At 49.0% G+C, this 12,964-nt stretch overlaps 2 protein-coding genes across 2 annotated transcripts; one reads left to right on the forward strand and one right to left on the reverse strand.

Annotated features, from left to right (window-relative positions):
- Positions 1-257: 257 nt before the first annotated feature.
- Positions 258-2,357, reverse strand: J7337_007161 (uncharacterized protein; the record flags this gene model as incomplete). The annotated part of the gene is made up of 1 exon (XM_044824816.1): positions 258-2,357. The coding sequence occupies one exon, from the start codon at positions 2,355-2,357 to the stop codon at positions 258-260; it is 2,100 nt and encodes a 699-aa protein (XP_044680473.1).
- A 4,673-nt stretch (positions 2,358-7,030) lies between these two features.
- On the forward strand, positions 7,031-12,962 carry J7337_007162 (uncharacterized protein; the record flags this gene model as incomplete). The annotated part of the gene is made up of 3 exons (XM_044824817.1): positions 7,031-7,227; positions 7,277-12,568; positions 12,623-12,962. The coding sequence occupies 3 exons, from the start codon at positions 7,031-7,033 to the stop codon at positions 12,960-12,962; spliced, it is 5,829 nt and encodes a 1,942-aa protein (XP_044680474.1).
- Between the last annotated feature and the right edge of the window lie 2 nt (positions 12,963-12,964).

Genomic DNA, 12,964 nt, shown 5'->3' on the forward strand with positions numbered 1-12,964 from the left:
GCTGACTATATACACTCTATCATCACTCTAACGTATTAAAAGCTTGCCCGTGTATACAGTGTAACCGATGAACTTCTATCTGTAGACTGGAGAGTATTTGTTCCTAGATATGTTATATGATATATGATACCTTATAGTCTGGGTTTTGACAGGCAGCGTTGTGGGTGGGCGAAGATGCAGGTGAATTCGTTAACTCGGACACGCAAATTATAATATTGAATGGGTATAGATAGACAAACAAACTCCTAGTTATGCATTTATGCTTCAGTCTCGATAGTTAGATCAACCATCTTGTCAACAACACCCTCAACTTCCAACTTGCTAGCCACTTTGCTTCCAGTCTTACCACCCTCTTGCTTCGCCCACTTCTCTGCAATGAGCTTCATGACCACCTTCTGGGGACTGCCTGGATTCTCTCCTCTGACCACACCCATCTGCTCTTTCACAAACGCCTGATATCGGCTCGGTGCTTTGCCTGCTGCTGCTCCCCTTGGTACTGGCTTGGTCTGCTTCAAGTTGCCCTTGCACTTCCCACATTTAGATCGCTGAGTATCAATACTTTTGGAATGCCGCTTGTACTCAAGTCCGCATTCTTCACACTCCCAAATGTATTTGAAGTCGATTTCGTAACTGTGCTTGGTTGTCACTTCGATGCCGCGATCGCCAAACTTAGCCGAGCACTTGGCCGCCCAAGCCTTGAACTCTCGGCCGTGAGGGTTTGTCGTTATGCCACTGATCATGAAGTTGGCGAGATGGCAAAACTCATGTGCCATGACATTGAGTAGGCGGTTCTCGTCATCAATGACCTTCTCGGCAAGTTCAATTGATGCATGATGCTTGAATATCTTAATGGGCTGACCGTCTTCCGCCTTTCGTGTCGTTCTAATAGTTTCGCAACGCCAACTTGCTCGCCCAGCCGTTGTATTAAGTGTTTTCGTCCAAACGAGCTTGACGCCGCCTGTGGACTCAGCAAGCTCGGCAATCCTACCCTTTGTGATCTCGCGATCGAGTTCGGTTAGAAAGCTCTCGGCGAGTGCATGTTTCCGAGATTCAAATGACTTCTTGGTCTCCTTCTTGGGCTCTTTCTTCGGGCTCGCCTTGCTGGGACTTTTGGTAACCGGGGGAAGGATGAGCTTGCGTGGCGAGTGCTGGTCGTTCCAATCGTTGACAAAGTCCTGGTTCCAAAAGGCATCCATACTTGGACGGTGTGGCGTTTTAGGGATCTGTATTTTCTTGCTTGGTGATGCAAGCCCTCTTGGCTTGGGTGCTTTAGGAGGAGTACTGGGTGGTGTGGTGAACTCGTCTATCTTCAACACTCTGCTCTCCTCATCTGAGAAGTCCTCAAGCTGTAGCTGCAGCTTAGATAATGTGTCTGCAAGGTCCGAGGTGGTGGTCGTCCCTGAAGCAAGCCGTTTACCACTTTGGCTGGTCTTCCTGGACCTAGTACCCTCTTTACTCGAAGTAGTATTCTTGACAATATCGCGAGTTTTTTCATTGCTAATGTTTGAAGAGGGGTTTGGTTGAAGAGTTGGAGGGTTCTTGATTGATGGGATACGCTCCCTGGTGCCAACTGTCTTTGATGGCTGGCTACTCAAGGATCTTGCCCCTCTTCTTGTCGGGGGCTCAGGGGAGTCATTCAACCAGTCCGACTCCGAGGCAGAGCCAGAATGCTCGTCTGCAGTTTGATAGACACTTGGCTCTTCTGCTTTCTCGTTCTCCTGGCTCACTTCGCTTTCAGCATCGCTATCGATCTCTCGTGCAAAAAGCAATGCTTTTGACTTGGTCCCAGAATGAATACTTGGTATCGGCTCCGGAATCTCCAGAGCAGGTGTTGCCACCTTATTTTTATTTATTTTCTGAAGACGTCGGACTCTTGTCAAGACTGTTTCCTTTTCGGATTCATAGTTCTCATCACTCTCGTCATCAGAATCTTGCACAACCCTCTGGTTTCTCCTCCTTCTTGGCTGTTGTCGCGACTGCGGCATGTCATTCTCAGTGTCAGAGCTACAATCGGATTCTGAATATGAGGAAAGTTTGTCGACTTCAGTCGTTTGTCGTGATGGCTTCTTCTCATAGCTTGCAACATTTGACTTACTCCGTCGACCACCTCGTGTGCTTTTCTGTTCTTCCGAGTTCCATTTCTGGAAGAGCGGGTTTGCGGCGGCTCGATTTGGCTCTCCAAGACGACGCACGCGTCGGGTTTCAACATTGGAAGCAGTCTTAGGAATCGTAGGCTTGCTGACTGAAGGCACTGGCGTAGTTGTCTTTGGTGCTCGGGAGCGTGGTTGCCGAATAAGCGTTTTCAGATCAGGTAGGTCATCGTCACTGGAGGGATAAATATCTGCCAGTCTTGCCATGGTGGATGTGTTGAGTCGCAGGTGAAGAGGCTCAAGCTAGAGCATATGCTGGTCGAGGGTGTGTTTCTTGCGTTGTCACTGGCATGCGGGTATATAGGGTGATACTTTTCAATAGATGATGCTTTGATAGGTATGCGATGACCTGGAGACAATAACTTCAAGGGCATAAAGCGGTTTAGCTTGACTAAATGATGGCTGCAGTAAAATTTGAATTTTCTATAGATCTATCAAGATTTGAACTCAGAGTAAAGAACCATTGCGTTGGCACAGCAACAGACCCATACTGGAATGTGGGATCGCGAGTTCACGTGACGTTCACGGACTTCTGTCATGTCTCCGTTGCGAAACATACAAGACGCGGGCTCAGGATGAATAATTGTTTGATGAGTTGGTGCCAGATGTATCCGTAGTTCGTAATGTGAGACATACTGGTATTTCATGCCTACCAAGTGTCGAATTAGCTAAGCGGCTTCGTCCACAATTCTAAAACACGAAGCTAGAATTGACAATTTAATATCGGAATGAGAAGCCCGAGCCGGAGGAGCGGGAATCAACTTGACATGCTTATTTTTGGTGCTTGCTTGGGTCGTAGTCCCTTGGCAAATTGTCTACCTGTGACAGTTGCTGAGACCTGAGGGGCGATGGATGGGGTATAGGTTAATCCATGAGAATTCAACACCTTTTAACATTTCTTCATGGTTAGTATTATCCAACTCAGCTCATGGCTTTCTGCCATGTGAAACATATCGTTCAGGCAGAAACATGACGTATTTTTTAATTAATTGACCATATTATTAGAACATTCAGTTGAAAAGTGGGAGCCATGACGGAAACAAAGCGGTGCGAGGCTAACTAACGAACTGGACAGTGGACGTGTCTCCATTGCCGGACTGTTCGAAGCGCCAACGGGTGGGAACATGGAAAAAAAGGAGGTGGCCATTTTCAGAAGTATCCGCCAAAAGTTGCTTATCACTTCGGCTGGTCAATGATAGAGCTCACTCCGTGAGTCCATGCAGTGATCATCAATAGGCTGTCGACGGATCATCATTAGCTGGCTCGGTACAGCAGCCGTGTCGCCGTGCGTGTCACATTGCTGATAGTCATCTACGGCCAGGATCATCATGTCTATCGAACCAACTTGCAGGTCAATCACGGTCTATCGTCGATATCAACAAGCAGCACAAGCATTACCTCTATAACCCATGCATAACAATTTATTTATACCTAGCCAATTTCGTCTCCAGCTACTGCTAGTCAACAGGGTGGCGGGACGCCGGCTTACCTTGACAACAGAAACTTGAATATTTCGGAGCAGTTCCCGTAAGAATCCTCAACATCAAACCAGTCGTAACAAAGACGATTCCCTTCTAGCGTGGTGGATACGGGCCCGTTGAACCAGTTTGGGATAGGGAAATTGGACTAACTGCAAAGTTAATTCTTTAGCACAGCAGATAGGGAATAGAGAGAGAGAGAAAAAAGGCAGAACCACAGCTTTGGAGAGACTTTGGGGGATCGATGATCGTGTTGGATCGTCTCGGTGTCTGAAGCTTACCAGGGATAACCTTGTAAGGGAGCTGCTGTTTGGGCCGGCGTATCACATGGGCCGCGTACAGCGTCGTCATCTATGCAATTATGCTGCTGACGGGACTGGATGGAAAAAAAGCGAGCTCATTGTGGCAGTGTCACAGCGGGAAGAGAACAACTGAGCACTCAGTCACACATTCAATTGAGCTGCGATCGGCTATTTCTTTTTACGGAACCTACCTAGGGAACCTCCTTTTAATTACTCCGTACACGCTGCATGCTATCTCGTATAAAGGAGCTGTTTTCGTTGCTCTCTCCCACGAAATGCGCGACGCAGGATCTGTTCCTACATGATGAATGGGTACCTATGGTGCAGGGCATCCACTGACTTTTCTCCCCAATTTCTAAGCGGCCTTGCTTATCAATGCCCTCTGTCTACTCCGTACTGCTCCGTAATTACCGGCACAACAATCGAGATTGCATCTTTAAGGCTGAAACAATTTCAACAAACATTAGCATGAGATCAAAAGATAATGAATGATTTTATCCATATTTGATAGGTCTGGGATGAGTGGAAGAGCCAAGGGTAAAGAAGCATGAATTGAGGTACTAGCCATCCCATCATCTGATAGTGACGAGCAGGGTACGTGCATATTCAGTTCGAGGACACGGTTACGCAGCAGTTCAAGTTCTTCCCGCTTGAGGATTCGACGAACCAGCTGAAGCTTCTCGAAGTCCTTTACTTACGGCTGTGGCCGCAGCCGTGACGGGTACCAGCAGCTCGCAGGCATAGACACGTGTACGTGTAGCTTGATAACAGCTTCGTTCCATTTACTGGTCAATCTCAAACCTGAAAATCATCCTAGATATGCAGACATACACAGAATTTCCTTGATTAATGCATCCTCTGCCTTGCTTGATATCGCGCCGTCGCGGTAGGGGAACAGTCAATAACTCGGCCACTCGCTGAATTTAACCTTTAGGTGACCAACTGCAACCTTCAATCATGCCACTGTAACACAACTAACTAGACTAACCCCATGCTTGAGGCAAAAATCAAGCAGGTTGGCTGGTGGTGGCCTTGATGCCTTAGGTGTTACGCTTCTCATTTAACTAGATAACCTTTCTGTTAAAGCAATTGTATCAGTGAGTGAGAAGAGAATGAGGCATTGCCAATGCCAACCATAACTCCGGGCCACAGGAAGAAATTTGACTCGAGGTTCGGATGCGCCGTTCAGGGGCGCCGGTGCCCCTCAGTGGACCTTGGAGGCTTCATCCAAAAGCCCGATTTGCAGCAAGCACTTGTCAGGCCCACAAAGGAGCGACTCCGTGCCAATGATGACGCGTGGCTGGCTACTTCTGAACAGTACTTTAAAGGTACGAGCTTGTACAAGGTTCCGCCTCATGGGTCTTATGCAAGCGAGGCTCCAGAAGCAAACGCCTTGCAGCGGAATGTGAGCAGAACAAGGCCAGCTGAGATATTGCCGCAACATGTATCCAACAGGTACTCACTCCCATTAGAGAGAGAATGTTGAACTGCAGCACATCCATCCGAGGAATCCGCCTGCCATTCTCTTAATCATAGTCCAAACTGGCCAACCCCTCCAGAGACAGAGGCCCAACCACCCCCTTGTAATCACCAATCAAGACCTGTCTCCCCTGGCACTCCTGGTCAGCGCCCCTGGCTTGCACTGCGAGTCGCGGGCGTGGGCCAGCTTTTAGGGGCGATGGCCCTGTCTGGTGGGATGGGATGGATGGGTCTATCGAGAGGAAAGCAAGGAACGAAAGGGGACGACCTGGAAACGGCCCGGACGATCCACTGTTGGAACAGCGCATCACGATGAATGAGGATGGACGGAGACCTTATTATTGCAGTAGAATAGTTGATGGGACCTGTTTTACTGCTTAATGTTAGAGAGTTGGACGGTTGTGCTTTTGATTCGAATTGAGTTTCAGCGGTCTTGCCGCTGTGAACTTCGGGCTTAGCGGGTATCACGCCCTGTAACTCTGAAGCCCAGTGTTAACAACGTTTTATAGCCAATGGTCCACTTTTCGAGCCGAGATATGCTCTTGGCCATGCTGAGGATTGTAGCTAATTCGCTGATCTGACCAAAAATGGAGCTGCGAGGCTCCTAAAAAAAAAAGTCTCCCTTTTGTTAGTTGTTGCTGATGGATGCATTGTTGCTCCCTCCCTCGTTGTGCAGCACTAGCTAGCTAGCAGTGACTGAGTGGGTGAGTGAATGAATGGTGTTTTTGTTTCCCATCGCACTCTCCCTTCCATTCTCACTCCCACGTTGTTGTGTACGTACATACTACGTGTCTGCGTTGAAGAAATCAAAACATTCAATACAAGTTTGTCGCCCAAGCCTTGATCTCTTCTTTCTCCCCCCTTTCAATGTCTTTGGCCACTGCAGAAGGATCACACTCATAATAATACGTATCACTCACGTCGAATAATTGGAAACTTCTATCCATCCATCCATCAATCAATCAGTTCAAGGTGGCTCCCCTGTTATCTTACAGACACACCCTGGCAATTATCCACCCCCTTGACTTCGCCCTCGCCCTGGATAACCCGGCGCCGAGACACGCAGCGTTTCTCTCCCTCCCCGTGCGGGTTGGAACTCAAACCACCAAAAACCAACCCTCATCTTCTCCCCTTTGCTGTTCTTTGCATTACGCATTGCCGACACTCGTTTTACGGCTACGCCAAATCGCTTTGTCTCGCACTCGGACTAACGACGTCGACTTCTCAAGCTGGTGAATCACTCTCCGTGATTGATTCATCTCCTTGAACCCTTATCAACGACGAATCGCATAATTTATTGGTCTTTCTAGGCCCAGCCACTGCCCGTTCGGCCTTTTGACGGTTTTTTGACAACAAACAATCAATCAATATCTTGCAGTGCCGGCCACGCTTGTTCTCCCGCCTGATTTTGATTCATAATCACGCTCGCTGGTCATCCACATGTGTATCCCTAGGTGAGTTCTGGTAGCTTGACTGCCCATGAGGTTGTACCCTGTGCTTCTTTCATCAGGCTTCACACCACTGGATGACGTTTCCCAGGACAGGACAACCCATGGCGTGGACACGATTCATACGGACAACAACTGACCTTAACTTCCAACAGATAATTAATTTAAACAACATGTCGGGATATCCAGGCGGTGGTCAACGCGACCAGTACGATGATGGCTATGGCCATCAACAGGGAGGCAACCAGCAACAACACGGTGGAAACACTGACTCCTATTACCAAGACGATCAGTACTACGATCAAGGCTACGATAACCGTGGCCCCAATAGCAACAACAACAACAACCATGATGGCTACTACGACGAATCGTGAGCATCGATCCCCACCTTCGTAGTTATTTCACTAACACAATAGCAGTGGCTACTATAACGCCGACCCGAATAACCCCTACCAGCAGGATGGAGGCTATTACGACGGCCACGATCAATACCAAGATGGATACTACGACAATGGCCAGGGTGGCTACTATGATCAGGACTATGACCGTGGCTATCAAGGCCAAGGAGGCCGCCAGGGCTCTGAGGAAGACTCCGAGACTTTCAGTGACTTTACAATGAGATCGGACATGGCTCGCGCCGCTGAAATGGACTACTACGGCCGGGGCGACGAACGTTACAATAGCTACAACGATGGACAACGTGGCTACCGACCCCCTTCCTCGCAAATTTCGTATGGCGGGAATCGCTCTTCGGGTGCTTCGACTCCTAACTATGGCATGGACTACGGTAATGTTCTCCCTGCTGGTCAGCGATCCCGAGAGCCTTACCCGGCCTGGACTTCGGACGCCCAGATTCCTTTGTCCAAGGAGGAGATTGAGGACATCTTCCTCGACTTGACCTCCAAGTTCGGTTTCCAGCGTGACAGCATGCGCAACATGTACGATCATCTGATGATTCTTCTCGACTCTCGAGCCTCGCGCATGACCCCAAATCAGGCACTTCTCTCGCTTCATGCTGATTACATTGGTGGTGACAACGCCAATTACCGCAAATGGTACTTTGCTGCTCACCTGGACTTGGATGACGCTGTGGGGTTCTCCAATGCTCAGGGCAAGGGCTTAAAGCGCAAGAAGAAGGGCGGAAAGAAGAAGAAGAAGGATGCCGAAGCCAATGAGGCCGAGACTCTGCAGGAGCTTGAGGGCGATGACAGTCTCGAAGCTGCTGAGTACCGTTGGAAGAGTCGCATGAACAAGATGTCTCAGCATGATCGGGTTCGTCAGATCGCTCTGTACCTGCTTTGCTGGGGTGAAGCCAACCAAGTTCGTTTCATGCCCGAGTGCTTGTGTTTCATCTTCAAGTGTGCGGATGATTACCTCAACTCTCCCGCTTGCCAAGCTCTTGTTGAGCCTGTGGAGGAGTTCACTTACCTTAACAACGTCATTACTCCTCTCTACCAATATTTGAGAGACCAGGGATACGAGATATCCGACGGCGTGTACGTCCGTCGTGAGCGCGACCACAAGAACATCGTTGGTTATGATGATTGTAACCAGCTATTTTGGTATCCCGAAGGTATTGAGCGCATTGCACTTCAAGATAAGAGCAAGCTGGTTGATGTGCCTCCTGCTGAGCGATATCTAAAGCTTAAGGATGTCAACTGGAAGAAGTGCTTTTTCAAGACTTACAAGGAGTCTCGTTCTTGGTTCCATCTTCTCGTGAACTTCAACCGTATTTGGATCATTCATTTGACCATGTTCTGGTTCTACACCTCCCATAACGCTCCCAGTCTCCTGGTCGGACCAAAGTACGAACAGCAGGTTAATCAGAAACCCTCGACGGCTAAGCAATTCTCTATCGTCGGTTTTGGTGGTGCCATTGCATCGCTTATCCAGGTTCTCGCTACTCTTGCGGAATGGGCTTATGTTCCTCGTCGATGGGCTGGTGCGCAGCATCTCACCAAGCGACTCCTGTTCCTGCTCTTTATCCTGGTACTCAACGTCGCTCCTGGTGTGAAGGTTTTCATGTTGCCAAAACTTGGACCTGAGAAGATCAACACCGCCATTGGTATCGTTCACTTCATCATTGCTGTCATCACTTTCATCTTCTTCTCTATCATGCCCCTTGGAGGTCTATTCGGCAGCTACCTGTCTACCAATAGCAGACGCTACGTTGCTAGTCAGACATTCACTGCTAGTTGGCCAAGACTCCGTGGCAATGACATGGCAATGTCCTATGGTTTGTGGGCAACCGTATTTGGTGTGAAGATGGGTGTCTCGTACACTTACCTGATTCTTTCGTTCCGTGACCCCATCCGATACTTGAGCATCATGAACGTTGACTCTTGCCTGGGTGACAAGACCCTCCTTGGCAATCAACTTTGCCGCTGGCACCCGACAATTGTCCTGGCCCTGATGGCTTTCACTGACGTTATCTTCTTCTTCCTCGATACTTACCTTTGGTATGTCTTGCTGAACACCGTCTTCTCGGTTTCACGATCGTTCTATATCGGATCCTCCATCTGGACACCTTGGCGTAACATCTTCTCTCGCCTTCCTAAGCGTGTTTACTCAAAGGTTTTAGCAACGACGGACATGGAGATCAAGTATAAACCAAAGGTTCTTATTTCTCAGATTTGGAACGCCATCGTTATTTCCATGTACCGTGAGCATCTTCTTGCGATCGAACACGTTCAGAAGCTTCTTTATCATCAGGTTCCTTCTGAGCAGGAGGGCAAGCGAACGCTTCGTGCACCTACTTTCTTTATTTCTCAGGAAGATCACTCTTTCAAAACCGAGTTCTTCCCTGCCTACAGTGAAGCTGAACGCCGAATTTCGTTCTTTGCGCAATCCCTATCGACTCCCATTCCTGAGCCTCTGCCTGTTGACAACATGCCTACCTTTACGGTCATGATTCCCCACTACAGCGAGAAGATCCTTCTTTCTCTCCGTGAAATCATTCGCGAGGACGAGCCTTACTCACGTGTTACCCTCCTGGAGTATCTCAAGCAGCTGCACCCTCATGAGTGGGACTGCTTTGTCAAAGATACCAAGATTTTGGCCGACGAAACCTCGCAATACAACGGTGAAACAGATAAGAACGAGAAGGATACCGCCAAGAGCAAGATCGACGATCTTCCCTTCTACTGCATTGGTTTCAAGTCTTCCGCACCCGAGTACACCCTCCGTACTCGTATCTGGGCGTCTCTTCGTTTCCAAACCCTGTACCGCACCATCTCTGGTTTCATGAACTACAGCCGTGCCATCAAACTTCTCTACCGTGTCGAGAATCCCGAGGTTGTGCAGATGTTCGGTGGTAACACAGACAAGCTCGAACGTGAGCTTGAGCGTATGGCCCGTCGCAAGTTCAAGATTGTCGTTTCCATGCAGCGATTCTCTAAGTTCAAGAAAGAAGAGATGGAAAATGCCGAATTCTTGCTCCGCGCCTACCCTGACCTTCAAATCGCCTACTTGGATGAGGAACCCCCGGTTGCTGAAGGCGAAGAGCCCCGACTTTACTCAGTTCTTATTGACGGCCATTCTGAAGTTATGGAGAACGGCATGCGACGCCCCAAGTTCCGTGTTCAACTCTCAGGCAACCCTATCCTCGGTGACGGAAAATCTGACAACCAAAACCACTCTATCATCTTCTACCGTGGAGAATACATCCAGCTCATCGATGCCAACCAGGATAACTATCTCGAGGAGTGTCTCAAGATTCGCAGTGTTTTGGCCGAATTTGAAGAGATGAAGACTGATAACGTTTCCCCTTACACTCCTGGTGTCAAGAACGACGTTAACTCCCCTGTGGCCATTCTCGGTATGCGAGAATACATTTTCTCTGAGAACATTGGTATTCTTGGTGACATTGCTGCCGGTAAGGAACAGACATTCGGTACTCTCTTCGCTCGAACGATGGCTCAAATCGGCGGTAAACTTCATTACGGTCATCCTGATTTTCTCAACGGTATTTTCATGACAACGCGTGGCGGTGTCTCCAAGGCTCAGAAGGGTCTGCATCTGAACGAGGATATTTATGCTGGTATGACTGCCATCCTTCGTGGTGGACGTATCAAGCAATGTGAATACTTCCAGTGTGGTAAGGGTCGTGATTTGGGTTTCGGTTCCGTCCTCAACTTCACAACCAAAATCGGTACTGGTATGGGCGAACAGTTCTTGTCCCGCGAGTACTACTATCTCGGCACTCAACTTCCTCTCGATCGATTCTTGTCCTTCTACTATGCCCATCCTGGTTTCCATTTGAACAACATGTTCATCATGTTCTCTGTTCAGATGTTCATGATTACGATGGTCAACCTGGGAGCCCTTCGCCATGAGACACAGGCTTGTGAATACAACCGAAATGTCCCCATCACCGACCCTCTCTACCCTACTGGTTGTGCCAACACTGATGCACTCACCGACTGGATTTACCGATGTATCGTTTCCATTCTTTTCGTTCTCTTCCTCTCTTTCATCCCTCTTATTGTTCAGGAGTTGATGGAGCGTGGCTTCTGGCGCGCTTTCGTCCGATTGATGAAGCAATTCTGCTCGCTTTCGCTCATGTTCGAGGTTTTCGTCTGTCAGATCTATGCGAACTCTGTGCAGCAGAACATTTCGTTCGGTGGTGCCCGATATATTGGTACTGGTCGTGGTTTTGCCACGGCCCGCATTCCTTTCGGTGTCTTGTATTCTCGATTCGCTGGACCAGCTATTTACTTCGGCGCTCGTTTGCTCATGATGCTTCTCTTCGCGACCCTTACTGTCTGGAAGGGTGTGTTGATCTATTTCTGGATCACACTTCTTGCTCTGACAATCTCGCCCTTCTTGTACAACCCTCACCAGTTCGCATGGACTGATTTCTTCATCGACTACCGAGATTACCTCCGATGGTTGTCCCGTGGTAACTCCCGAAGCCACGCCTCGTCTTGGATCTCCTACTGTCGTTTGTCTCGAACTCGTCTTACTGGTTACAAGCGAAAGGCTCTAGGAGACCCCTCTGCTAAGATGTCTGCAGACGTTCCCCGAGCTCCGTTTGCCAACATCTTTTTCAGCGAGATTTTCTCTCCCCTGATGCTTGCCGTTGTCACGATTCTCCCTTATCTGTTCATTAACGCCCAAACTGGTGTCAAAAATGCCCCTCAGAAGGACAGCGTCAAGACCAAGCCTCAGCCAACCGACTCTCTGATCCGGCTACTCATCATTGCCTTTGCTCCCATTGGCGTTAACGCAGGTGTCTTGGCTGCTATGTTCGGCATGGCCTGCTGTATGGGTCCTCTCCTCAGCATGTGCTGCAAGAAGTTCGGCAGTGTTCTCGCCGGTATTGCTCATGCTACTGCCGTCATATTCTTGCTGATCTCCTTCCTGGGTATGTTTGTTCTCGAGGGCTTCAACTTTACCCGCACATTGGCTGGCATGATCGCCGTAACTTGCATCCAGCGCTTTTTCGTCAAGCTCATTGTGTCTCTTGCCCTTACACGTGAATTCAAGGGTGACACTGCCAACATTGCTTTCTGGACCGGAAAGTGGTACTCCATGGGATGGCACACCATCTCTCAGCCTGCTCGAGAATTCCTCTGCAAGATCACCGAACTGTCCATGTTCGCAGCCGATTTCGTTTTGGGCCATTGGTTGCTCTTTTTCATGGCACCTGTAATCTTGATTCCCAAGATTGACATGCTCCACTCTATGATGCTGTTCTGGCTTCGCCCAAGGTATGTCTTATCCTTTGCTTATTGTGTTTTGAATATGCCCTAATCTCGGAGCAGTCGCCAAATCCGACCTCCCATCTACTCGATGAAGCAATCCAAGCTCAGACGTAGACGTGTGGTTCGCTACGCCATCCTCTACTTCACACTTCTCGTCGTTTTCATCGCTTTGATTGCTGGCCCTATTGTAGCTGGCAAGTACATGCCACCCAACACGATCAGCAATGCCCTCGGTGATATTGCCGGCTTCAGACTCTACCAGCCTAACGACCTCAATAACGACAACACAAACAGCACTATGGCTACTGGTACAGGAATGCAAGGCTACACCGGTGCTGGCCTTACGAAGACCAAGACCGGCGCTGATGCTTCGGCAACTGGCAAGATCAAGCTGTTCTAGGT

Source organism: Fusarium musae, chromosome 5 (assembly GCF_019915245.1).
Source record: "Fusarium musae strain F31 chromosome 5, whole genome shotgun sequence".
Taxonomy (NCBI): Eukaryota; Fungi; Ascomycota; class Sordariomycetes; order Hypocreales; family Nectriaceae; genus Fusarium; species Fusarium musae.